Source organism: Harpia harpyja, chromosome 18 (assembly GCF_026419915.1).
Source record: "Harpia harpyja isolate bHarHar1 chromosome 18, bHarHar1 primary haplotype, whole genome shotgun sequence".
Lineage (NCBI taxonomy): Eukaryota > Metazoa > Chordata > Aves > Accipitriformes > Accipitridae > Harpia > Harpia harpyja.
Genome location: NC_068957.1, coordinates 17,920,864 through 17,945,110, shown reverse-complemented (window position 1 = coordinate 17,945,110; position 24,247 = coordinate 17,920,864). Strand labels below are relative to the sequence as shown.

Genomic DNA, 24,247 nt, shown 5'->3' with positions numbered 1-24,247 from the left:
CCAGGCACCAGAGCAGAGATTCCCCTGCAGCCCGTGGTGAAGACCATGGTGAGGCAGGCTGTCCCCCTGCAGCCCAGGGAGGTCCACGGTGGAGCAGATCTCCACCTGCAGCCCGGGGAGGACCCCACGCCGGAGCAGGTGGGGGCCCGAAGGAGGCTGTGACCCCGTGGGAAGCCCACGCTGGAGCAGGGTCCTGGCAGGCCTTGTGACCCTGTGGGGGACCCACGCTGGAGCAGTGTGCTCCTGAAGGACTGCACGCCGTGGAAGGGACCCATGCTGGAGCAGTTCGTGAAGAACTGCAGCCCGTGGAAAGGACCCACATTGGAGAAGTTCGTGGAAGACTGTCTCCCGTGGGAGGGACCCCACGCTGGAGCAGGGGAAGAGTGTGATGAGTCCTCCCCCTGAGGAGGATGAAGCAGCAGAAATAACGTGTGATGAACTGACCGTAAACCCCATCCCCGTCCCCCTGTGCCGCTGGCGGGGCGTAGGTAGAGAATCCAGGAGTGAAGTTGTGCCCGGGAAGAAGGGAGGGGTGGAGGGAAGGTGTTCTGAGATTTGGGTTTATTTCTCATTACCCTACTCTGGTTGATTGGTAATAAATTGAGTTAATTTTCCCCAAGTTGAGTCTTTTTTGCCCGTGACGGTAATTGGTGAGTGATCTCTCCTGTCCTTATCTCGACCTACGAGCCCTTTGTTATATTTTCTCTCCCCTGTCCAGCTGAGGAGGGGGAGTGATAGAACAGCTTTGGTGGGCACCTGGCATTCAGCCAGGGTCAACCCACCACAAATATTTATCTATCACATGGTTTCAAAGCACTATACATACACTGAGCTAGAAGGCAGCTTTAGCCACTTGTCCACGCGGAGACATAAAAAATCTCCAGGGACCCTTGAGTGAGCTGTCTAGACCTTGGATCTCCATCCACTGACTTAGCTGGTACAAAGGGTGGTGAAGTTTTGTGCCAGTCTAAATAGCAAGGTGGGAGTGGGGAAGGTTTTGCCCAAGTCACCAGAGCTGCTGCAGTGATTTTACTATAATTTTTTATTTCTTTTGCATCATCTAACCGATTGTTAACAACCCACTGAGATCTGACATCAAATAATTGTCTTCATAGATAAATATACTTTCAGAAATCCTTCTTTCATTGGTTTAAAACAGAGCACGCATTTCCTGGTGTATGTATCACTAAAAATAAGCAACCTAGGAGTAAATGAGAATGACTTAGAAATCAAAGGAGCTTTTAGATTGCTGCTTTCTCAGAGAGCGAGCAGACTCAACTGATACAATCAAAACCGTGGGGAGGAGGATGCGTTTGTATCGGTAATGCATCGCTGCCCGTCAGGTCACATTCAAGCCAGAGCTGTGGAAGCTGTTCCCATCACTTAAAATTATTAGGATGTGAATCAGAAGCGCAAAGCAATTTTTTATTAGATTTGTCTCTGTGCATGTCCTCTCCCTGTGAAAACCATCAGTGCACAATTCTGTGACAGAATGTCAGCGTAGATATGTTGGAGAAGAGCAAATGTAGTGGTGCCGGCACAGAAGATATTATTTCAGCCCAAAGAAAATTATACATCTTCATTCCGGCTGACAACCTAAACAATGCCATGCTTGAAACATAAATGATGCACTGTTTAGCTGGAAAAGCCATTAGGCATATGATGGAGAGTGGAAGTGAGCTAACCGCCTTTGCAGAACAAACAGCGCGTTGCATTTTACATAAGCAAGTTGACAGGTTTTTAAAAATTTACTTCCAAATTTTGCTTTTTGAATAGCAAAAAAATCAATAGCAAGAATGGAGACCTGACATCGCTCCGTGCCATGCAGCTTGCTCTTCTTCCCACTGTTATACCTCCGAAGCAGGAAACACGCTGACGGATCTGCCCAAAAAATGGCATTTCCAGCCATTTCTCGGCAGCCTGAGAAGTCTTAAGATTTCCAGCACTATTCTTACTGCTTGTCCAGCTTTTATCCAAATCTTTGCTGCTCCTAATCATTTAATAATGTTATAAGGGCATTTAGCAAAAACTTCAGAAAATCAAGGTACATTTTGTCTTTTATCAGGTATGTAATAAAACAATTACAGTATGCAGGAGACAAGGCCAGTCTCATGTTGCTCTCATATTGATCCTCTTTTGCTGCCTTTTTATTTTAAATTAGAGTAATAGAAAACAGAGTTGGGAGGACTTTCAGCAGTTCTTCCAGTCCATCCTTTGCCCTAAGGCAAAATCAACTTTACTTATACCAATTCTGGCAGGTATGTCGTACTACTATGAGTATTTTTAAGACCTGCAATGATGGCAATTCCATGTGCACTCTAGACCACTTATTCCTTAAAATTAGAAACTGTTACCTAATGCCTAGTCTAAATTTAAGCCTATTACCTTCTGTCCTGTAAAGTGTATGCAGAAAGAATTACTGCACGAAGGAGGACAGTGGGGGTCGAAGCAGGGTGGTAGAGAAGGAAACAGTGTCAGACTGCCCATCCACCTAGGCGTACAGATACCATAGCAGAGACAAACTGGTATAAAAGGGACTCAGGAGGACTAAAGCTCCGGTTCCTCCGAAGACCTCCGCAGGCTCCTTCCTGGCCCTCACAGGACCCCCCTGGGGTGAGCAGCAGCCGGGTTGGGGGTGCAAGCGGAGTCAGGCACAGCTTTAGCACGCAGCACCATGGCACATCATGTCCTGCTTCTCATTGCAAAGCAGGGAAAAGTTGTATTCAGCAGCAGATTGTGGAACAAAGAGTTTACTAATGAAAATAAAGAATACAAGCAGAGGATGATAGTTCAAGTGTCTGACATACTTAACTGTATTTTATATTAAATTTCTTTGTCATTGAAAGCAATTTCAAGTTAGAAACAAGTGGGTACGAGGTGGAACTCGTTTGCATGTTTTTAACGCTAACATTTCTCCCAGAAAGCCAAGGAAGTGAAGGTGATCTGTCTAATTTCAAGTAGGCTGGCTGTAGCTACTGTATATTGAAATACTCATCTTTTTCCACTAATTGCTGTGTGGGAGTTATTCACAGAATGAAAGAACCTTTTGTATTTGCTATTGTACATACCAGCTCTAAGACATCGCTCCTTTATATTTTCTTACTTCTCTGTCATCGGTACAGGTTAGTATTTTATAATATTAGCAATCATTAAAAAATCTTCACTTGAATGATACAGAGAACGGCATTCAAAACTGAAACTAGGATTTGGTTGAGCAGGCAAGTTACCAATTCAAACACATTTGCTGAAGGAAAGCCCCTCTTTAGTAGGAGAGGAAAGTTAAGTCTCTCTTGTGATGTTATAAAATGGAGTTTACCTCCTGCTGTATTCACACCAAAGTATTACTAAAGGACAAACTTCTTAATCACTACCTCCAAAGATGGCAGGATTTTATCTGCTATTGTTCTGGGGTTGGTTGTTTGGTTTGTTTTTTTTTTGTAGGAGAGGTAATCTGAAACCTGTATCGTACACATGGATACTCATTAGAGGCAGGAATTTAAGTTTTTCTTGTTTCCACATTCCATTTGAAGGTACTGGGCAACATTTTCAAACATTTAAACACACATGTGTATCTCTTTAGAGATCTAAATCCAAGTCAACAGTGCCAGCACGTCTGAAAATAAAAACATACAACTGAAAGGAACATCTTGGAAAGCTGAGTCCAATTTCTTAATTTATAAGTTGATCAAAGTCCATCTCAGAAAAAGTAATGAAAGATACTTGCTGAGGAGCCTAGACATCCACGCCTGAGACAGTCAGCCAACAGGCTCAAAAATATGACTTGAAACTCAATATTATGCATATTAGGTTCTGAGGATAAGTATCAGATGAAGAAGGGAGCAGAGGTATGGCAAGAGGGTGTAAAGAGAAAAAAAAGAGGACAAACTATGAGAAGGGCTAATGATGAGGAAGACAATGTTTCCAGTCTCTGTTTAACGTGAGGGCTAATCTTGGAAACACAGGGAGACCAAATCCTTATGTGGTCAGTACTGCCACTCCACTGAAGCCTAGTGAGTTGAATCATGGGATGTTTTAGCTCCATAATTGTGTTCAGAGTGATAATTGTACATTAGAAGTGATTATTTAGATCAATGTTTATTTCTACATGCCACAAAAGAGAACCATCGTTAGATAATCAGAAGAAAACAAGTTCAGTATCAATGAAAAAATCTTGCTTTCAGTGGATAGTGCCCTGTATCCATGGGTAGTATTCTTCGTGAACAAGGATGTTTGGTCTCAGCATCTTCTGGAGGTACAGCACTGGGGTTGTAATGAACTTCAGCTATGGAAAAGAATTAGGGAAAATTTTCTATTATAATAATTTGGGTTAATATATTTAGAAAGAAACCTGTCTATGCAGAACTCACTGATTTAAGGTCTTTGGGGAGATAACAGAAATCAGCATGTTTCCAAAAACAACCAGGAATGTTTGGTGCTTATGTCACGATTTCTCTAAAGGCATTCCTTTCTCAGAATAGGGGTCTGCAACAATTTCTCCATCTTGGAAGGCAAAACCTCCTGCTGGGATTCTTCTGGATTAAACAGGCTCACAGCAGGTCCTGTTTGGCTTTCTGTAACCCTCAAGATCTTTGCTCTTTTGGGAATGTATGCAATAGACTGTAGTGCTCCCTGACTGGAAGTAGGTCCCATGAGAATGAGAGCCAGCTGGCCCAGGCTAGAATATCTCTTAAGTGCCTAAGGTGGAAGCTGAGCAGAGAGTTCCCTTCCTTTTGGAGAAGAGCCATACCAGGATCTTAAGGGCTTTCTTACTATCTTTAGTACAGCAAAAGCCATCTGTAAGGTAGCCATTTACCCCAAACTGAAGTCTGACACAGACAAAGCAGTAAAAGGTTTCCTATTTAATTCCGTTGCTTGGGTTTTGACAGTCACCATATGGAACCTACTGCATTCTAGTCTATGCAGTGCATACTGTTTTTCTTACCGATCCTAAAATTTATATCCGGAGAAGTCCTGGGAAGGAAATCCGAACCATTGAAAGTTGAACTTGTTCCATTAGAATTTAGACTCCACAAAGCCTGGGACGATGATTTGTGGTTTAAGTGCCTTGGTGTAGATGCAGCAGTTGCACCTGACCCACTCCAGTCTGAAATCAGAGAGTGGAAGGCACAGGAATAAAAATCTGTACGGGTGTCACATCCCAAACTACTAGAGACCAGGGAGGAGAAACGTCTGTGCTTGCTTCTTGTACCATCCTTGTACCTGCCGTGAAGCCGTGGGTTTCCGTGAAGCACAATGCACAATTCCTGCTGTTAATTTTTACACTAGCTCTGTCACACTCGTGCAGGTGGGACTGGATACCAGCAATTCAGTCCTCTATTTCCCCTTTAGGGACCCAATCTAGTAATACTAATTTGGATAAGGTCATATCGAAGAAGACGGGTGGTACACAAAGGAGAGGAATGGCAGCCTTACCCTTATTGTATCATACAGCATTGAGCTGGCTCATGCTCAAGGGAGAATACTCTATGTGCTACTTAGAGCATTCTTGCTGAATCCCCCCTCTGCAAATGGAAAGCTACATATTCCTCAGCAGCACACAATGCACAAGAACACTGTGTACAGGACATATGTGTTAGTACAGGATTTTTAGTCTGGTTTCCTGAAAAGGCTAAACCAACTGATTTAGCTTCTCCTTTGTTATACACATTCATAATGTCAACTAATTTTGATAGACACAGAGAGGTACTGAAGTTATTAAATTCTTCCACACTTCTGTGAAAAATCAACATTACTGGGGTAACCCAGAATAAGCCACAGCCCATGTTATTTCGTGCTGAGCTGGTAGATAGCAGAATCTTAGAATAATTTAGGTTGGAAGGGACCCTTGCAGGTCTTCACTCCAACCTACTGCCCAGAGTTGGATCAGGTTGGTCAGACACCTGTCCAGCTGAATTTTGACTGTCCAAGGAGGGAGACTCTTTCCACTGCCTTTCTGGGCCACTGTCACCTATTTAACTACCCTCATTGTGAAAAAACATGTTTCCTTATAAATAATGGGAATTTCCATAGCTGCGACTTGTGTTCATTGCCTCGTCTCTTCTTGCTGTGCAACTCCGAGAAGTCTGTCTCTTCTCTATAACCACCCCTCAGACAGCCGAAGACAGTAATTACATCTCCCTTCTCCTTCCCAGGCTGAGCAAACCCAGGTCCTGCACATAAAAAATAGCTACTAGTATCTCCAATATCCTGCATAAATTTCTGAACCTCAGCTGTATGAAGACTGGAAGGCCACCAAAAACATAGCTCATGTAAGGGAACACTGAATGGCATGTGAGAAGAGAATCAGAGACCAAGCTGAAATCTTTTTTGGAAATCTACATTTTTTACTGCATGCTGTCACCCCATCATCATATTATATAAACAGTTAAAGGAAAAAGATAAAGACCTATTAAAGAACAATTATCCAATGCAATGCAGAAAGGCTATTGAGGGGAGCCTTATTTCTTAATGTGGAGCAAACATGACACCAGTAGCAGGTGAAGACTTATGAGTCAAGCTAAACAAAACCCCTCAATGCTTACCAGAATAATTACTCAGACGAAATCTTCCCCAACAAAAGTGTAGTCGGCACTGCTTCACTACTTCTTCCTTCATTAGGCAGTGAAACACAAAGATAAAGAACCCTGAAGAAGTAAGAAGAGAATTTCACAGGTTTTCAGGTGGATTCTCCCATCTGCTGTCCCTTTTCTAAACTTTTTGTATGCCACTCAGTTACCAGTATGTTATATATGGGCAGAGAGGTGGTCCCTGGGCCAGCATCAGGTTGGCCCGGAATTGCACTGAGTCCTTTGTGCATATGAAAGGGTAATGGGAAGAGCTTTCTGCAGATTTGGTATAAGAATAATCTGCAAGTCACTGCAGAGTCTATCAACCATTTTTATGCCCAGATGAAAAGGATTGTGCCAGGTCCTGAAAAGATGCATTTATTGGGACCCATGTTTCAAAGGCACAAATTTGTGTCTTTAATAGTATGTCTATCACAGCAATGCTATCTAAACAACACTATCATCCCACTGCAATGGAGCTTTCCTATTAAAATAGCTAAACACTGTAACACAAAAGCTATACGAGCACTTCTCTTCCCCCATGCTTGAATTACATGATGTTAGAAATTTATTTCTATTCCATGGCCCTAAACTGTTGTATCTATAGCAGTACTCCATTCAGAAATTACCTTGCAAGGTGTTAAAAATGCTGAAGAGATACAAGAAAAATATCCTCACTGCTCCCCAGGCAAAAAAGACAAAGCCCCAAGTTAAGCCCAAAAGGAGCATCAAGCTGAAAGCACTTTTGAGATCTTGAAGAAAACCCTTTTTCCAGAATCTGGATCTCTTTTGTGTCCTTGTTTTCACAGCATGGATTTGAAGGAGAACAGTGATGAACATGGCTGTATTCGTCAAAAATATTAAGAAGATGTAGGCCACAACGGAGATGTAGAACACCATGTTCTCCTGAATCCAGCAACTGCAAGAAAGGGAGGTGTGTATTCAATAAGGAGTTTTGTGAGCAGTGAAACTAATGAAGCCTGGTTTCCAAAATAAATGTCCCATACGGTTCTCCGATACCTAGTAGGGGGCATTCCCTAATGCCCATTGCTTTCCCCCAATGAGGACATTCATAGAATCTCTCCACTTGCCTTTTTTATGGATGTTATAGAAATTCAATAACTTTGAGACTTTAATATTTCTGCCAAATTCAGATAAACCTGAAAATTGTTTCACAACTTAATAACGTGTACGCGCACACACACACACTGCCTTAGGAAAACCGAGTTAAATGTGACTTAATTAGGAGTGAAAATAATAGTATAGGACAGAGATGAGCACTGGTTAGCTTTTCCTCTGACATAAATTAGTGAGTTTTACTGCCTTTTTGCTAAAGTAACAGTTTTCCCTCTGAGGTGTCATGGGTGTGTGTTGCCTCTCTAACGGGATAGAACTCAAATATTCCAGGTAATCTTCACCAACAAGTGATCAGATCGTGCTATACAGGCAAAAAAAATGGAAGCATTCTTTGCTATAAAACCCTTTTAAAAAAGGATGAAAGAATGCCGTGTTTTCCCATTGGAAAAGAGAGGAGGTTGAGATGATTTAAATAAAAGAATTTGAAATTATGAAGAGACAGTGATGTGAATTGACATTAAAAAAACAGAAGCAAACGTGCAAAATGCTAGAGCAATTACTCTGCCTTTAGGTTTTACCAGAAATCTAGAACATGCAGGAGCATATACAAATGTCCCATCAGACTGAGTTAGAAAAGAAAGAGATTTTCCAGAAAGTAAAAATGGAGTTGACTGGCAGAAGCCCTTCCTGTCCTCAAGCCCAGTCCACTGATGTGAGAGTTACTCCATGTAGTAGCCATATATCCAAAATGATCCAATGAACCAGAACCACTAAAAGATGGGGGAGGAAAGGCAAAAGCAAGAGAGAAGTTGCCTTCACATTATTTCTTGTATCTTTAGTATACTCTGGTGACCATTGAAAAGCTCAAAGTATTATACTTACAAATTGCTGAAGGGATTGCTCTCAGAATGTGATCCATTGCCATAGAAGTCTTTATTTATAATAAGCACAATAGTAATTACAATAGCTGGTATTCCTAATACGGAAGGCAAAAGAAAAAGAAATATTTAGATCAAAAAGAAAAAAATGGAGAATATGGAAAGATGTCAGATAACCTCTGATGAGTAATTACAGCAGACATGTACAGCTTAGGATCAAACTCTACCCCTAAAGCTCTTCTGAAATGAGGATAATTAAATGTGTGGCATAGCAGGTTTAATCTCCTTATTTATGTAAATTACAGATGAGTAGGCATAAAAATATCTGTGTTTGCAAAATGTTTGTGAGTGTTCAAACATCTCCAGAAGGGATCCAATCTGGTAAAATAAACCCAACTGATTATTACAAAAAGCAGAGTGTCAAAAGACAAGCAGACCACAGCATTTTGTGGTAAGATCTGATAGAGACAGACGTTTTCCAGACAGTGTTTTATCAGTCTTCCCTTCTACTCATTCCCCATTTCCCATATTTCTTTCAGTTCTGGCTTTTCTGTTGAGAACGGCTGCTGCCAACACCACCATCATGGATGGCTGCCCCTGAGAACAATTAAGTGCGACATCAGATCTAAGGTGATATGCTGCATGCTATTCAAAAGCCTAAAAAACCCCTTTAAAACAGCATCTAATGGCGACCCAAAAAATATAGACCAAATTCTGCTCTGGATCAGTGCCTGTGGTAACACCTTTTCTAACAGCTGAGCCAGCATTTTGGGTCCTTTTTGTCATGTTTCTCCCAAACAAGTGTGATGCTCAGTGCTTGGAGGAAAGGTGAACTTGCCTGAGGAGAGCTATGAATGAAAGCCAAATCCACCCCCCGCAGGGGAATCGTGCACAGAATGGCAGGTAAGGACAAGAGGCCTGGAGAAGGAGATCAAAATCACCTCTGAGCATCACCAATGCAGGGGTGAAAGCTGTGGGCAGCTCATACTTCCTCAGGCACATCCACCGACGTGGGGTACCATGATAAATCATTCCTGTAAAGAGCAGGAGGGGTAGGGAAAGCAGTTCCGTACGCCCACTTTTGCCATTCATTGCATATGACTGCGCAGGGAGCAAGAGGCACTTTCTGCTAATGTCTCCCTGGGCAGAAGAAACTTAAGCTAAACCTGCCCGTGGGAAGAAATCTATCCTTACGGCTCAGGGTGTACACCACATTTCTACTAGCTCAGTGTCCTAACTCACTTTTGCAGATATGCCCCTATCTTAGAGAAGTTTACAAGCACAGAATTGGAGAAGAAATTGCTTGCTTACCCCAGCCAGCAATACAGCATTTTAGGATGTACTTTGGGACATAAATATTGAAAACTTTGACAAGAGCCAGGTAGAAGTGAACAGACTCCAGGCACATCCACGTGAAAGCTGCAAGAAGGAAACAGTGAAGGAGCACGGCCACAGTGATACAGAAACCTGGCTGGTTGAACGAGGACAGCCAGGAATTGGTGAGGAAGACCACGTTCAGCATCAGCAGTGCGGCACAAAGATTGAGCAGGATTTTTGAAGGGTTGTCTCTCCGCAGCGTTCTAAAAAGAAGGGGAAAGTCCACAAGGTTATCATTGCATGAGTTGTGCTGGGTGCATTCACTAATGCAAAGTAGCACAAATGTGTATTCATCATATTATAAACTGGCTTCTTGTGGTATAAGTTGTGTCTACATTAGTGTTTTACATCACATCACTAGTGTGGTTTTGAAGCAGATCTCGCAGCCTGAAAAAGCAGAGCTTCTATATACATGGAGATCTGCTAAGTTTTTCTCACCTGGTGGAGAGGAGACAAACTTAACATCATCTTTTTACTACTGCATCCAATATTACTGTTATTGCAATATTACTGGATTATGAAAGCACCCACAGTTACCTAAGTCTAGGGCCCCATCGTGCCAGGAGCTACTGGCACATACAGTATGAAACGAAACCTATCCAAAAGGACAACACCAGAAAGACCAAGAGCAAGAGAAGAGAAAAGTTTCCCTATTTTACTGTCGATATCATCCACCGTATAGTCTATATACAGGGAATATTCCAGGCTGCTGATATAATCCAATGTATAGTCTATATACAGGGAATATTCCAGATTCTTGACATGATATCTTACCCATGTCCATGGGTAAATCTATGAAATGACAGAAATTTAGGAATATAGAAGTTGCTGAACAGTTCAGACTAGTGCTTGTGTTGAAGCATGAGTATTTGAATCCCCCTTATGTCACCACAATCGCAGGTCAAAATAAAGCAATATTTATACTGTCAGCTCTCAGTCTTCCCTCCTATGCAACACAGCATGAAATATTACAAACATTCTGATAGTTGCTGCAAATTCATTATTGCTAACATATTAAAAGCGATAAAAGAAAAAGGATCAGACTTACTCAAGTGCTAGATATGTCACCAGTGTTATACCCAAAAAAAGGGAAGAAGCACCACATCCTGCATAGCTTATCAGAGTTAATATACGATCATGTGTGGTATCTATCTCTGTCCGGGACAAGTCCTATGTTATAAAATAAAGAATCACAGTTGTTTGCCATAACAGACAAAGAAAATTGCTTTCCACGCTTTCACATTGATAAGGAAATCAATTTCTGCTCTGCTTACTGCTACTTTTGGAGGGTTTCCATTAATATTTTTATGTGTTTCTTGTTGTATAGTCCTACAGAATATCCAAACTAGTAAAAATATGCAGTATTTAAAGTATCCAGTAATAAGTTGTGAAGCTAGAAAAGCTGTACTTCAGAAACCACAAATTCAATGAGGATTCCAGGATCTTGCCAAAATTATTCCACTGGGAGCTCGCTTTGTAGGAGAAACTCTACTTTGTTTCAATGGCAGCTGCCACGCTTGGGAACCGCACAGACCTGCTAAATGTCTTGGAGCGTGGGAGGATCCTCCACATCCAGAAACCATCCCTCTGCAAAAATCAGCTGGGAGGCTGGGCCCTGCTTCTCCACAGCTGCTGCCAGGAGTAATATTGAGAGGATTTTGTTGTTCCCTGCCACAGTGTCTCTTCTATTTGGCGAAACTTCGAACCTCAGAGTGGTAACCTACATCTCTGACGTACAATCGACGGTGCTGTTAAATATCTTGTAACTGTGCTGATTACTAAAGTGGCAGTGCAGAAGAGGTGTGATCTTAAAATCAGACTGAATTCTCTCTGCTTGAATGGAAACTTTAGCAAGTTGTCGGAAATCCGTGACATCGAAATTCCTGTGGAAGTCACGTTTTTACTACCAGGGAGGGCTTGCGTGCCTCTGGTGGAGCAGGGTAATGCTGACCTCTAGGGGAAGCTGGGCAAGCATCTGAAGGCAAAGGGATGGCCTTACCCCATCGTGTGGGTTGTATCCTACTGGGATTAGACAACTCTAATCTACTCAGTTTGCTTTGAACATGCCTAACACTTCGCATTTGTTGCAGCCCATTCTCAAGCAGTAATCTCATTTTTTGACATTCAGCTTTAGAGGCAGTGTTCTCTATATTGCAGAGAAATAAGAGACAATAGTTAATGACATCTCCCCTATTTATATTAAACTTCCCTTTCTGACGGAGCGTAGATAAAACTTTCAGAAAGATGTGATGTCATTAGTTGCCACTGGCAGGTAGTAAATTTAACACGGTACTTACAAAGCAGCAAATAATACATTAACGTTGATTAAGTTACATTGCAAAGAAGTACAAACTACATCTGTAAAATGAATTTGCCTTGAAGCAAGTGACATTTAGAGGACTTTATACCATAAAAATTATTATAACTGGTTTGTTTGTTATTAGTGATTTTGGCAAAATTGCAGATATCTAACAGGTTGTATAGATATGAATCTCCCATCTCTCCCCAAAACTAGCGATGACTTTGTTTAGTGCCACGAGACTTTTTTGGAGATGATTCACGGAGTACTTACCAGTAGCACTCCAAAATGGGTAAGATGGTTACAAAAACAGATTGTGTAATTCATATCTGTATATTCCATTTCACACCCCGATGTATTCCAACCACCCAGTCCATCTGTGTAATAGAGAAAAAGGGATTTTTAAGCAGAGTTAGTCATGCTCAGTCATTTATAGCTCCGCAGCACGCAGAATGTGTGAATATGAGCTCAAGTTAGTACAGATTGCAGGGTCATTTAGCAGCACACAAGTGAGATTTCACACAGGAACACATCTTATATAGTTGCCTGAGAACCTCAAAACTTGGATGAAAGCCTTTGGTGGAATGAAGAAATATTTAAAGTCATTTATATGCCTGCACACAGAGAAAGCAGGAAGGTAAGGAAAGTGCGCTGGGCTAGATTACACTGCAGGCTGTGGAAACACAGAAGGCAAGAAATATTTACAGGGCAGACGATTTGTTTAGGCAGAGTGTAGCGTTGAAAAAGCCAGATCTTCCCTGGTAAGATTAAATTTATGACCGTATTTATGTGGCATGTATGACATATTCAGAAGCTAATCTTCCAATTTAAAAATATATATATATTCTAACACCAATAATTGCAGAGAGAAACCTCTCCCACGCATTCTGAGTTAACCCAATACACACTTCTCTTTCTGTGTCTGTTGACTTTCTGAGCCATATTCAAGACCTGACCACAGCAAAGCCCCCGCTGACTTCCATGAAGTAACTGTGAGAAGTCATCTGACGTTTCATTGCATTTCTGCTTTTTTCTTAGACTGTCTTCTTATTCAAGTAGATGCACCATTGCACAATGCTGAACACGTATCCCCTGGTAATAACACTGATTACTAAGGTATCAATGTCCATGGAAACCAGCAACAGACTCAACAGGACAGCCTCAAAGTTTCAAGCTACAATGTCAAGGAGCCAAAGGCTCTGTGGGGCTGGTGACAAAGCAAGCGTGGCAGCTCTGTAAATAACACTTACTGTTCTTCCAAAAGTCCCAAAAGACGCAGTGCACGGCTGCATTACCCTGAAAGCAGAGAAAAAGGAGGCTGTGACATTTATTCAGTACGTCTGTACACCGCCTGCACTTGCAGACGGTGCGTCTTGCCTGTAATCAGGGTTTATAACTACGGCAGTTTGATTTGATTTCCTCTGTGCTGAAAGCCCACTGATCTCTGCGACTATTTGCATGGTGGTGCTGCAGAGGGTCTGTAGGTCACGGGAGATGCCAGCAGTTCAGGAGCAGTTGGACACTTGGTCACTGGAAAGCAGCTGGAATATCGGCCATCTCATCCATGGCACTGAAAACCAGCCGAGGGTCCCAAGTTTCGCCTTCCCCTTTACCAAGGGAAATGCTGGGAGTCGGTGATTTTCCCAGTTTTCCCAGTCTTTCTGTACCGTGTATTGTCTTTTAAGGACAGCAGAAAATCTGACAAGTTCTCCAGCTTAGACTGATTCCTGTGTCTGATCTCATTAGCTTCATGTGGTATCTGAGATGTCATACTGAATTACTGGTGAAATTCAAAAGTTATGACTAAGACCTAGAATAACAACCTGAGATTTTGTACAATAAAAAAAAAAAAAATTCTCAACGCAAGAAAAACTTTGGTTTAGAATTTCAGTGTTTCCACTGTCTCTGAAACCAGGCAGGGAAGACACCTAAGAGAAAATAAAGCTTGCCTGCATATTGCAAACAGCTGAACAGATTTAAATGAGTATTCAATGCAATGTTTTCCCTTGGGGACGTTCTAGTTTATTACTCATAATGCTGCAGCAAACTTTCCCAAGGCACAGATTCATTTTCTTTTATTATTAATGAAGTTTAATAAAGCACAGAGTATACAGGAAGCCACACGAACAGATAAGCTGTTAAGACATGTGATCTGTAGACTGTCAAATATAATTAGGCAGAGAGCCAAAGATGAAGGTTAGGATGATATCTCATTAAATATTTAATTAGGATATTTTCAAAAGGTCAAGGAAAAAAATCTGAGAGGTGCCAGATGGCCTGGTGGAGTAAAAATGATAGAAGAGAGGGGTTATCTAGATGAAATTTCTGGGTAGATATTATTTGCTAGAACTGAATGGAAAGAGCATATTGTCGTAAAAGCAGCATTTTCAAGCTCTCATTAACTTAAACTTTAATCAAATTCATCTTATTGAATTATTTTGTTCTGCCCTGGGTTTGCAATATATTTATGTGGAGGCTGGACCATAAACAGTTGCAATACAAAAATCTTAAGGTGGAACCCAGTCAACAAGCTTGACCCATGCCCATCAAAAGTAATTTAAGATAGATTTTAGTTTTGAAACATAATTTTGAAACAAAACAAAGCAAATTAATTTTGAAACCATCTATGCAATGTTTTCATTTTTTTTGAAATTTACCCCTTTTGGTGACTAAAACAATTTGCTGAATTCAGAGAAACTACAAACCATTTCAGTCAAACCCCAAACCTCCATTTTTTAGCAAATAAACTATTCCTTGAAAAAAATTGCCCAGATCAAAACAAAGAAACAATGAAAACGTTCCTTGCTGCTAAGCATGGATTTAGAGTGGAGACACAAGCTCTACTAACCTACAGGAATTAAACACTGAGATCTGTGTGGTCTGTCAATGTTTTGGTTGATATATCACAGAGAGGTCAGGCAGAAAAATGTTTTAAGCTTATATGTCCTGTTCCCATTTTATTGTAAGGGTAAGTGAAATAGGCTCTACTTCAACATGTCTCTGATGAAATGAACACATCCTACCGTATTTTGGTCTATGTGCTGAAGAGTAATAGTCACAGGCTCATTAAGGTTCTGAATTGATGCATTTTCAATGCTGGCACTCACAACGTAAGTATTCAACCTCTCCTTCATTAAACTGTCATCCTGCAGTGGAAAAATACATGTACGCAAAAAAAAATCCAAGCTTTTCCCTGCTTCCATTTTTTTTAAATTGTATCTCTTGGAAATGGCGATCAGCTAAACACCATGGGATGCCTGATGTAATTTAGCTACTTGCTACTTCATTAGAAAATGTAGTTAGTTGTAAATTCAGCGACAGTCTCCACATCAGCTGAAGCAGAACAGTTTCAGATGCACCAGCTGGATTGAGAAAGCTGTATAATCGTTTCAGTACGTCAAAACAGCCAGTTGTACATCATTTAGCTCATTAGATAGTAGCCACAATTGTGAATGCTTCTTCTGTGTGAAAAGCATTGCTCAGCACACTGTACGCTCCATCATACCAAAAGAAATATCTCCTTTGTAAATTACACTCACCCACCTCCTCCCCGAGTTAAGAAAACATAGCAAGTACTAGAATAGTCCTAAATGCTGTGTATCAGTGCTGCTGTTGTTTTAATGGAGACATAAATCTTGAAATTATTTTCATTATATTTGACATGTACTATGCATGTTCCTTAAGCAAGAGCTTACTATCAGAGGAAGATTAGGCTATGTTCTTTTCCTACAGAACAAAAGTATTAGAATAACATCAGCTACAGAAAATGAACAAAAAGTCTAAGGTCTACAGACACCTCCCACAGCATCATTGCTACAGAGAAGGTTTTGCTGCCTGGGTGCATTTTCCCTGCACATTTCTTAGTGCTCCATTAGTCTGATGGTAAATGTGCCCAGAACAGATGACGCTATTGGGATTTTTCTTTCGTACGCACTAAGAACAGCTGAACCAATTACTGCCGTGTTAGCGTTTGTTAGGAGTCGTAGTTACCGCAAAGAGTGAAGTAGTGCCAAAAAACTTAAACTGGATCTTCGAATGCTTGTCTGGGTCAGAGTGCTCGATCCCTAGGAATTTCTTAAGTGATTTTGGCAAAAACACTGAGGCCAAGGCCTTTTCGAAAGGGTTTTCTTGAACATTGATCTGCAGGAGAGAGAGATGACATGCTCAGAGCTGCCTTCCTTCAGGTCAAATACACAACGGTCCAAAATAGCAGGAGGATTGTCTGGTTTAGTCAGTGGTCCCTGAGGTGATACTTCGCTCTCACCTTGAGATCCACACCTCTGTCGTAGGAGGTAATGCCAAAGGCCAGTCCTCCAAACACGCTGGGATCTGGACGCATCACCAACAAAGCCAAGGAAGTGGTTATGACCGACGTATTTCTTTCTGCGTAAGTCACCTTATAGCCTATCTCCTCAGTTGTCTTCAGGATACTTTACCAAGAGCAACAGCAAGGAAAAAAAAAAAAAGATACATCTCTTGAAATGTTCTCCTGGCTTCATAATATACATCCAGGAGACAATCAGCTAAAAACCTCTGCTCTGATTTATGATCACAAGGAGCAATCACTAGAGCAGAATGGGTCCATTTTGGCATAGATGGCATTTTGTCTGGCACAGGGTCAGGTGATGGCAAGCAGTTGAGTTAGCATTTTTCAGTAGGCTGAAAGTCTGGCAGGTGGAAGATACCCTCCCGCGGGGACAACACAAGGTGATTCTGGGAAGACCTGAGTGAAAACTCACACCCAGTCAAATACTACATTTCATCTGGAAGGCAGTAACTCATAAAACCTGCTAATTTAATTATTTGCAATCATCTAATTGTACCCTCAAGTGAAATATTACAGCCAGAATAATTTAGTCTGCAAAGGACCTCTGGAGGTCTGTCCTCCAACTCCCCACCTCCCTCAGGCAGGGCATACTTTAGCAGTAGGTCAGTTGCTGAGGATCTTGTCCAGTAAAGCTCTGAATATCTCTGGGGATGGAGATTTCACAGGCTTTCTGGGCCCTGCTCTCAGTAGGTTTTTTTTCTAAGTAGAGAGAAGAGGCTGGAATCCAAAGGAAGCAGCAAATCAGGGTTGTTTAATGCTCATGGGTATTAAAAGAGTCAGAGACGGCTCCACATCTTGTTTAGCCACCCTTAAGGCTATTCAGCAGTATGCTAGAAGGGATAATACTCTATTGAAAATGTGTATGACAGCTTGGCCCCAACAGACTAAAGGAAAACCTTCCTGTCCTCCTTTGGTCTGGTGTTATCTTCATGCATTGTTGGCCCCAGACACACAAGGACCCCCATGGGATCCTTTCAGCCACAGCTGCCCTAGAGCTGCAAAGTTCAACTTCCTCAAAATATCTGGGATCCAAAATTTCTACCGAGGCCTGAAAGAAGGAGGGTAATAGCTCTTGTGAGGATATCATGCTAGCACTCATCAGGAATCATCACAATGGTTATGCTCTTCTGAGGTCTGATCTATGGAGAAATTAAAATACCTAAGATTCTCCTGTCCATTAAAATTGTAAAGATGTTTTTATTACAACTTGCATATACCAACTCCATCTCCATTAAGGATCAGGAGTCCAGGGCCTATTAGAACATCATCCTTGTCCCTGAAACCTTACATTTCACAGGAGGAGAATTCGAACTAATGGATATTTCACTTAAAAAACCCCCACAGCCTATTTGAGAAGGCAGAGGTGTTGAGTGCTGGCAGCTATCACAGCCCCCACTCCACACACTGCAGTGCGGTAGACTTTGAAGAGAGAGCATACAGCCAAAAGGATCACGATGCTCAGTGCTTTCTCTCCAGCAGATTTTCTAAGCTATTTTTGGCTACTCCTCCTTGCGGACTCCTGACTTCTTTGAAAAGGCAATGCGTAGTTGTCCAGTACAAACAACTGGGCTGTTGTGTAGTCTATGCCCCACCTAGAACTTAAGTGGAAAGTTCATTTTTCTTGCTTTTGATATTTATTTTAATATTTCTTATTAAAATGCTGTTTTACATTAAGTGAAAGAAAATTGCAGATAGGCACAGTCTTTAAAATGAGAGATGCTGAAAGACTTTAACACGATGAACACCGCATCTCTTACACTGTTGGTTAGCATTGGGTTTGCCAGTGCAAAGTAGAATAATCTTTCCTATTTGGAGGTTCAGGCCATGCAGTGAGAAGTGGGTAAGCTGCCTTGCCCAAATCAGAAATGAGTAAGCTCTGTGTACTTGCATTTGCCTTTGTAAAGGCTGGCAGTAGTTTTCTGAACAGTGCGCTGCTCAGCAACAGAAGCCAGACATTTCAAAAACAGGTAGTTGAGTTACCTTTAAGATCTCAAAGGAGAGAGATGTTTTTAAAGTTATCTAGCAACCTTGACTTCAGTGTGTGTGAGAATCACATAATGGACGTAGGATCCTAAATGTAGATTTTGAAGTCTAACATTGAATAGCTATGTTTGAAAAATCTTTATCAGCACAGGTACAGCACTCCAGCCTGGTGTGCTGGTGGAACAGATACGTGTCTCCAGGCTGACCTGCCAACAGACCTCACTGCTGTGAAGTGTGGAGATCACCTCTGAGATGAGATGGCAGCCAGGCAGTCTCCCTGGTCTGCCTCCAGGCTGAGATGCTCATAAAGAACTCTGTGATGGTGACTTCTGCAGAACTGGTTCTGCTAAAAACACCTTTGACAACACAATAATCATTCTCTACTGCTAAGAACCACAACCATGCTTAAGAACCATGTACAGAAATTGCTAACCCTTGTGGTCGTATTTTAATAGACTGAATGAATTATTCCATGGTGCCATTTTAGCTTAGGAAGCCACTTCTGGGCAAGTTATCTTACTTACCTATTGGTCAGTTTTCTAATGTTCTCATCTTCTATTTCTTGCAGCAAAATGTAGTTTAGTATAGACAATATAGTCTCTGCAAGTGTCGTGCTTATATCTGCAAGCCTTACGATATCAGAAATTTTACTTGCAATGATTTCTAATTCTTCCATATGCAGCGTTGCATCTGGCAAGAGGTATAAAATATGCTGTACAACATCTTGTGCATTCTCTGAAAAAAAGAAAGTACAGATGATTTATGTGGCATAGCTATATAGCTACGTGTGTCTATGTTAAAGCAAGGAGTTAGTCTGCTGCTTCTTTCTTTCCGTATGGTCATAATGCTTCTGATCTATTACAAAGCTATGTCCCAAGAATAAGTCAATAAGCCCTCAACTTGTCAATGAAACTCACAAAAACTTCAAAGTAAAATCTGGGTATCTCAGGTTGTAATTTAAAGGAAGAAAACACTGTACTTTTCATAAGAATATTATCACTTGCTTTTGTATTATAAAGATCATCTGTAAATAATACTTAGTTTTAACTTTGGTCACATTTACAAGCATTTGAGTTCAAAATTACACAAGATCCGCCCCTCTCCCCAAATGCTGCGTAACTGCTATAGCAGCAAAAGCAAATTGTGAATGGTATAGTTTGAAAAGTTGTATTTGCCATTCATCATCTCATCATCCTTCTATAATTTTTTTATAGAAGCAGAGTTTTACACCCTGGGACTCAGACAGACTGTATGCAACTGCAGATATCTTTCAATGATCTATTATTTGATGCCACTGCTGAGTAGGTGGATAAGCTATAGTATTGGTTTTGTTCACCATTCAAACAACTTGCACCATTTGGCATAGCTTAAAAAAGATATAAACAGGTGGTAAAGGTCACCTTATAGCTTACATGAATTACAGCACAAACTTTTCAATTCCATACACTGATTTGTGCTTCTTTGTATGAGATATTATGAACTACTTTGATGTGGTAACAGAGTATAGACAGGCAAAACCTGTTACATTATTCATTGGTTATTTACTTAGTTCTAAATCTAAGTGTAGGATTTGAGACAAGTCTTCAAAGTGATAGCTAGAGAATTTTTAAGCACCTTCAAAATTCATCTGCATTAAAAACACTTTAAGGTGACCAGGTGAGTAGGATGCACTTAAAGCAACCTTGTTGCTTCCGTTCTTCAGATGTCCAACATAAGCATTATCTGAGTATAACCATTTTTACTTTGATTTGCGTGTCACTGAAGTATCTGGTGCCTTACCTTCTGTTATCGTGATATCATGGAGGTCTAAAATATTATTTGGAAGTTCTTCCAGTAATTTACATTCAGTTATATTTGGTTTCTCCCAGAAAGCTTGCTCAAGTTCAATATTAATTGCACTGAAAAATGAAAACAGTGTACATTGTTACAAGAAAAAATATATAATAATTGATGTTCCCCTATATTTCCCATTTAAGTAGCTAAGAATGTAATTAATTAGCCCAATTTTGAAAACTGACTTGCAAGTGAGATCTGACTTAGCACTCATTTAGCAGAGTGGGAGCAGAGCCCAAATGCCAGAGCAATTTGAAATGCATCTGGAGGAACTGGAGGGCAGAGTGCCATGAATGGATGGCACAAAATGCTACCGTGCATCTGTTTCCCCTCCCTGCTCAAGCAGAAAGTCAGCTTCCTACTCTGCTGGCTTGCACTTGCTGCAGGTGATGGAAGTGATGCAACACTCCCTTTTCCTGCAGCCCGTGCTGGACTGGCCCTGTATACTTTGCATCTTCCTTGGCACGGCACTGCTGGGTGCCATGACAGACTACCGTCTGGTTCCCCATCACACAAAGCCCGGCGCTCCCTCCTGTTTCCCATGCAAGACCCAAAATGAGATGATCTCATCGCTCACCAACTCCTTTGAGCAGACTGCAGAGAGTTTTTCCTGCAGCTGACCTCTGCTTTGGTAGCTGGACTTGTTCGCGGCCAGGAATAATTCCCCTTGTCTCTTGTGTGTGAAAAGCTTTCTGGACAATCCATTAGTGCTGAGGAAGAAATACAAAAAAGCTCTTTAAAAAGATTTAGTAGTTGAAAAGACGACCTGCCCTGATACCCATGGATCCAGCAGTTCTCTGGACCTCCTTTCCCGATGGGAATGAGCTGTAAATTTTACAAGTTTACTGGCTGCAAGAAAACGTTTTGCTTAAATACTTCATCTGTTCTTCTACAGTCTTTTTCTCTTTTGTTTGACATGGTCAGTTCTCAGGTAAAGTGTTAGTTTCCCAGCATCACAGACTATATTTAACAACAGTATATCCTGCAGGTTTCTCTAATCTATCTGAAGGTGCTTTCACACTGCTCCTCATTATCCCATCAATGTCTTTCCTCCAGGCTTGTGGTTTTATTGTCTGCAGCTGATCTTTCGTAAGTATAAAATGTGGTTTTGAATTTCAGGTACAGTCTGGTAGCTCTTATCTCTGGCTTACTTCTGTATTTTAAGGAGCGATAGAGATTGTAACCAAACCAACAAAGAGATTATTCGCCATGTGAGGCTTGATCCAATATGCACTGGCATTAAGCAAATGTCGGCAATGGGTTTGGTTTTGGTGTTTGGCTCCGGTCTCCCTCAATAGTGAGGCTCTGGGGCACTGACTATGAGCAGGGGCTCCTGGATTTGCAGCTGCATCAGCCTGACCTTGCCTTCATTGCAAAGGTGCTCAGACCTGCCTTGGCACCAGGATTCCATTCTAGCTTATCTCCATTTGTCTGGAACCCAAGTTTTTGATCTTGCTCCCATTGCATGATGTTCTACAGCTTGTGCATCAGATGAGGTCAGTCTGGCTACTTGTAAGGATGTTTTCTAGACTAACCTCTCCACAAAATTTAAATTTGACAAACCACTTGTAGCCAGAATTACGGAGCATGTGATTTCCAATGAGGTTTTCATGAAGTATTACCTATTGGCTTGACAGCCACATCTTCAGGCTTCACGTATAAGGATAATGGTCCCTCTTTGTAAGTATCATTCAATAACTGTTTGATCTTGAGACTCAGCACTTCTTGTATTTCAAGTGATATGGCCTTTATAATGGCCTTGCAGACATAGCTAGAAATATAATACACAAACAAGGCTACCATATTAGTAACATTTCACAATTATAAGTGGCTACAAATTTAAGGAGTAACCCAAAAAATTATATTGAGTTGGAGAATTTATGTATGTATTTTGTTGACCGTAGGTGCAGTTCTATGGCAAATGTCACCAAATGGCACTGCGTATGTACACTAGTACCTTATCACTGGAAATGCTTTCTAAAGTACAAATTATTGGGAGTACAGGTACAAGAATCTTTCTATAGTTACATGGTAAATACCTCAAAAGGTTTCCTAATCACAAGTAAGCATTTTTCAACCATGTTTTAAAGTTTGGAGTGAGCTAGTCATAAAACGATGAGGTGCTTGAGTACCCCTGCGCCCAAACAGAGGTGGCTCCAAGGCTCCCTGGAAAACTGAGATTTAACTAACTGCTTTCACTACCTCCACTGGATTCCAGCCTTTTCTCCTCAAAATGGCTATTCTTCTGGATAACTATGTTTGCTGACTTTAGGAGGTTTGGAAAGACTGTATCTCTCTTTGAGTGGCTTCAGACATGACAGAAAGATGCAAGAAGCCAGCTCTCAGTTGTGGGTGGATCACCTCAATGGACCTCTAATTTAACTGGGGGCTAACGAGTGAGATTTCCTTAGGACTGGGATGTTTCAAGCGTTTCCAACTCGCTCCTGCCTCTACACGGTTGTTCCCCACTCAGCGTGATCTTTGTAAACCATTTGCAACCCCTTGAAGGTGACGGGAATCCAGGTCCCCTTCCTCTTCTGGCCTGAGGTCAGAAGGCAATTTGGATTTCCTGCAGAAGAGGTGCAGGATTCATCCTGGCAGCCTTCCTGGGCACTGTCCGCTCACTGTTCTGGCCCCAGCGAAGGATGCTGCTCACAGCCAGCTCTTACGGTGCAGCACAAACCTCCCGGCTTGCCATGGAAGCACTCTGAGCCTCCCAAGAGATGGGGTGTGAGGGGGAAACCGTGGATGCTGAAACACATTTCCCAAAGTCAAGCACTACTGTGGTTCTGACTCCACGTGTGCTTTTCTGTTTTATACAACTAAAGGTTCCTTAAAACAGCTGAGGAGGGGTATAACTCCTCCTCATCCTAAAAATGAAATCAATATGAACTATGGAAACCCAGTTCATAATCATGGGTCTTACCTTTGTGACATCTGATTTACCTTCATCTTCAGTTCACATGGAAGGACACAAGAAGTTAGAAGCTGGTTAGAATCTACTGGCGCAAGTTGGATTTTAATGAAAGCAAACAGCAGAAGCTCAGTGTGCTCATTAAAATAGAGCCTTTTGCTTTAAATGTTATTGGGACCTGACTCTCTAGAGTAGCCTTTGTTTCACAGTACTTCTAGAGGTATGTCAGGATAAAACAGAACCTCATAGTGCATTGATGCCGCCTCATGAAGAGAGGAGGGCGGATCTGTATCTAATGCTGTTCAATGAGTGCGCTCACCAGAAGGCTATTGCAAAGTAGGCTGCTTGCAAATAGTGCTGGGCACATCCAGCATTCCTTTGTGTGCACAGAACATATAAATATCTATTGAGACACATGGCTCTCCAGCCCAACTATTTACAGGGGGTACACCTACCAGATTGAAGGTCAATATTTAATAATTTCAACAAAACACAATAGTACCAGCATTTAGACCACGTAACTACTATATCCTCTATGCAGAGATAAGAAAAAGTAAGTTTTTAAATCAGAAAATAACAAATTACATACGTGAGTCCTCTTATAGACACTACTTTGTGGGTGATTACCCCTGCAAGTGAAAGAGAATAGAATAATTATTTCATAGTAAGCATATAAATGTAACGTGCCCCATTCTGCTATCACCTAAAAAAAAGTATCGCATCCACAATGAGCCAGACCTTGCAGCAGAGGAGTCATCTTGAGTTCAGTACAGGTGTATCTACATAAATCACTAAGACCAAGTGCTGTAACAGATAAGCAGCCTCACAAAAAATGCTTCTTCCAGAATGGAACCCACCCTTCTCTGATGGTTTTCTGAATTGGATTCATGCCATGTAAACAGTGCAGTGTGTTACTGTATTGTCATTTGTAAAGCAAGCAGTAACTGTGGAACTCAGAGAAGAAAGAAGGAAGTCGAAATATGCATAAAATGA

At 41.4% G+C, this 24,247-nt stretch overlaps 1 protein-coding gene across 2 annotated transcripts; it reads right to left on the bottom strand.

The window, feature by feature from the left end:
* Positions 1 to 1,404: 1,404 nt before the first annotated feature.
* On the bottom strand, positions 1,405 to 22,299 carry ADGRG4 (adhesion G protein-coupled receptor G4). 2 transcript variants are annotated; one of them, XM_052813497.1, is made up of 16 exons: positions 21,963 to 22,299; positions 20,918 to 21,050; positions 20,287 to 20,405; positions 19,032 to 19,242; positions 16,462 to 16,627; positions 16,188 to 16,337; positions 15,221 to 15,343; positions 13,448 to 13,493; positions 12,471 to 12,574; positions 10,947 to 11,068; positions 9,833 to 10,101; positions 8,526 to 8,619; positions 7,196 to 7,485; positions 6,543 to 6,644; positions 4,943 to 5,104; positions 1,405 to 4,282 (listed from the first exon to the last, which is right to left on the bottom strand). In XM_052813497.1, exons 1-16 carry the CDS (start codon positions 22,141 to 22,143, stop codon positions 4,158 to 4,160), a joined length of 2,397 nt encoding a protein of 798 aa, XP_052669457.1. In that variant the 5' UTR covers positions 22,144 to 22,299; the 3' UTR covers positions 1,405 to 4,157. The 2 variants fall into 2 exon arrangements, with proteins under 2 accessions (XP_052669457.1, XP_052669458.1); XM_052813498.1 differs by lacking the exons at positions 15,221 to 15,343; positions 16,188 to 16,337.
* Between the last annotated feature and the right edge of the window lie 1,948 nt (positions 22,300 to 24,247).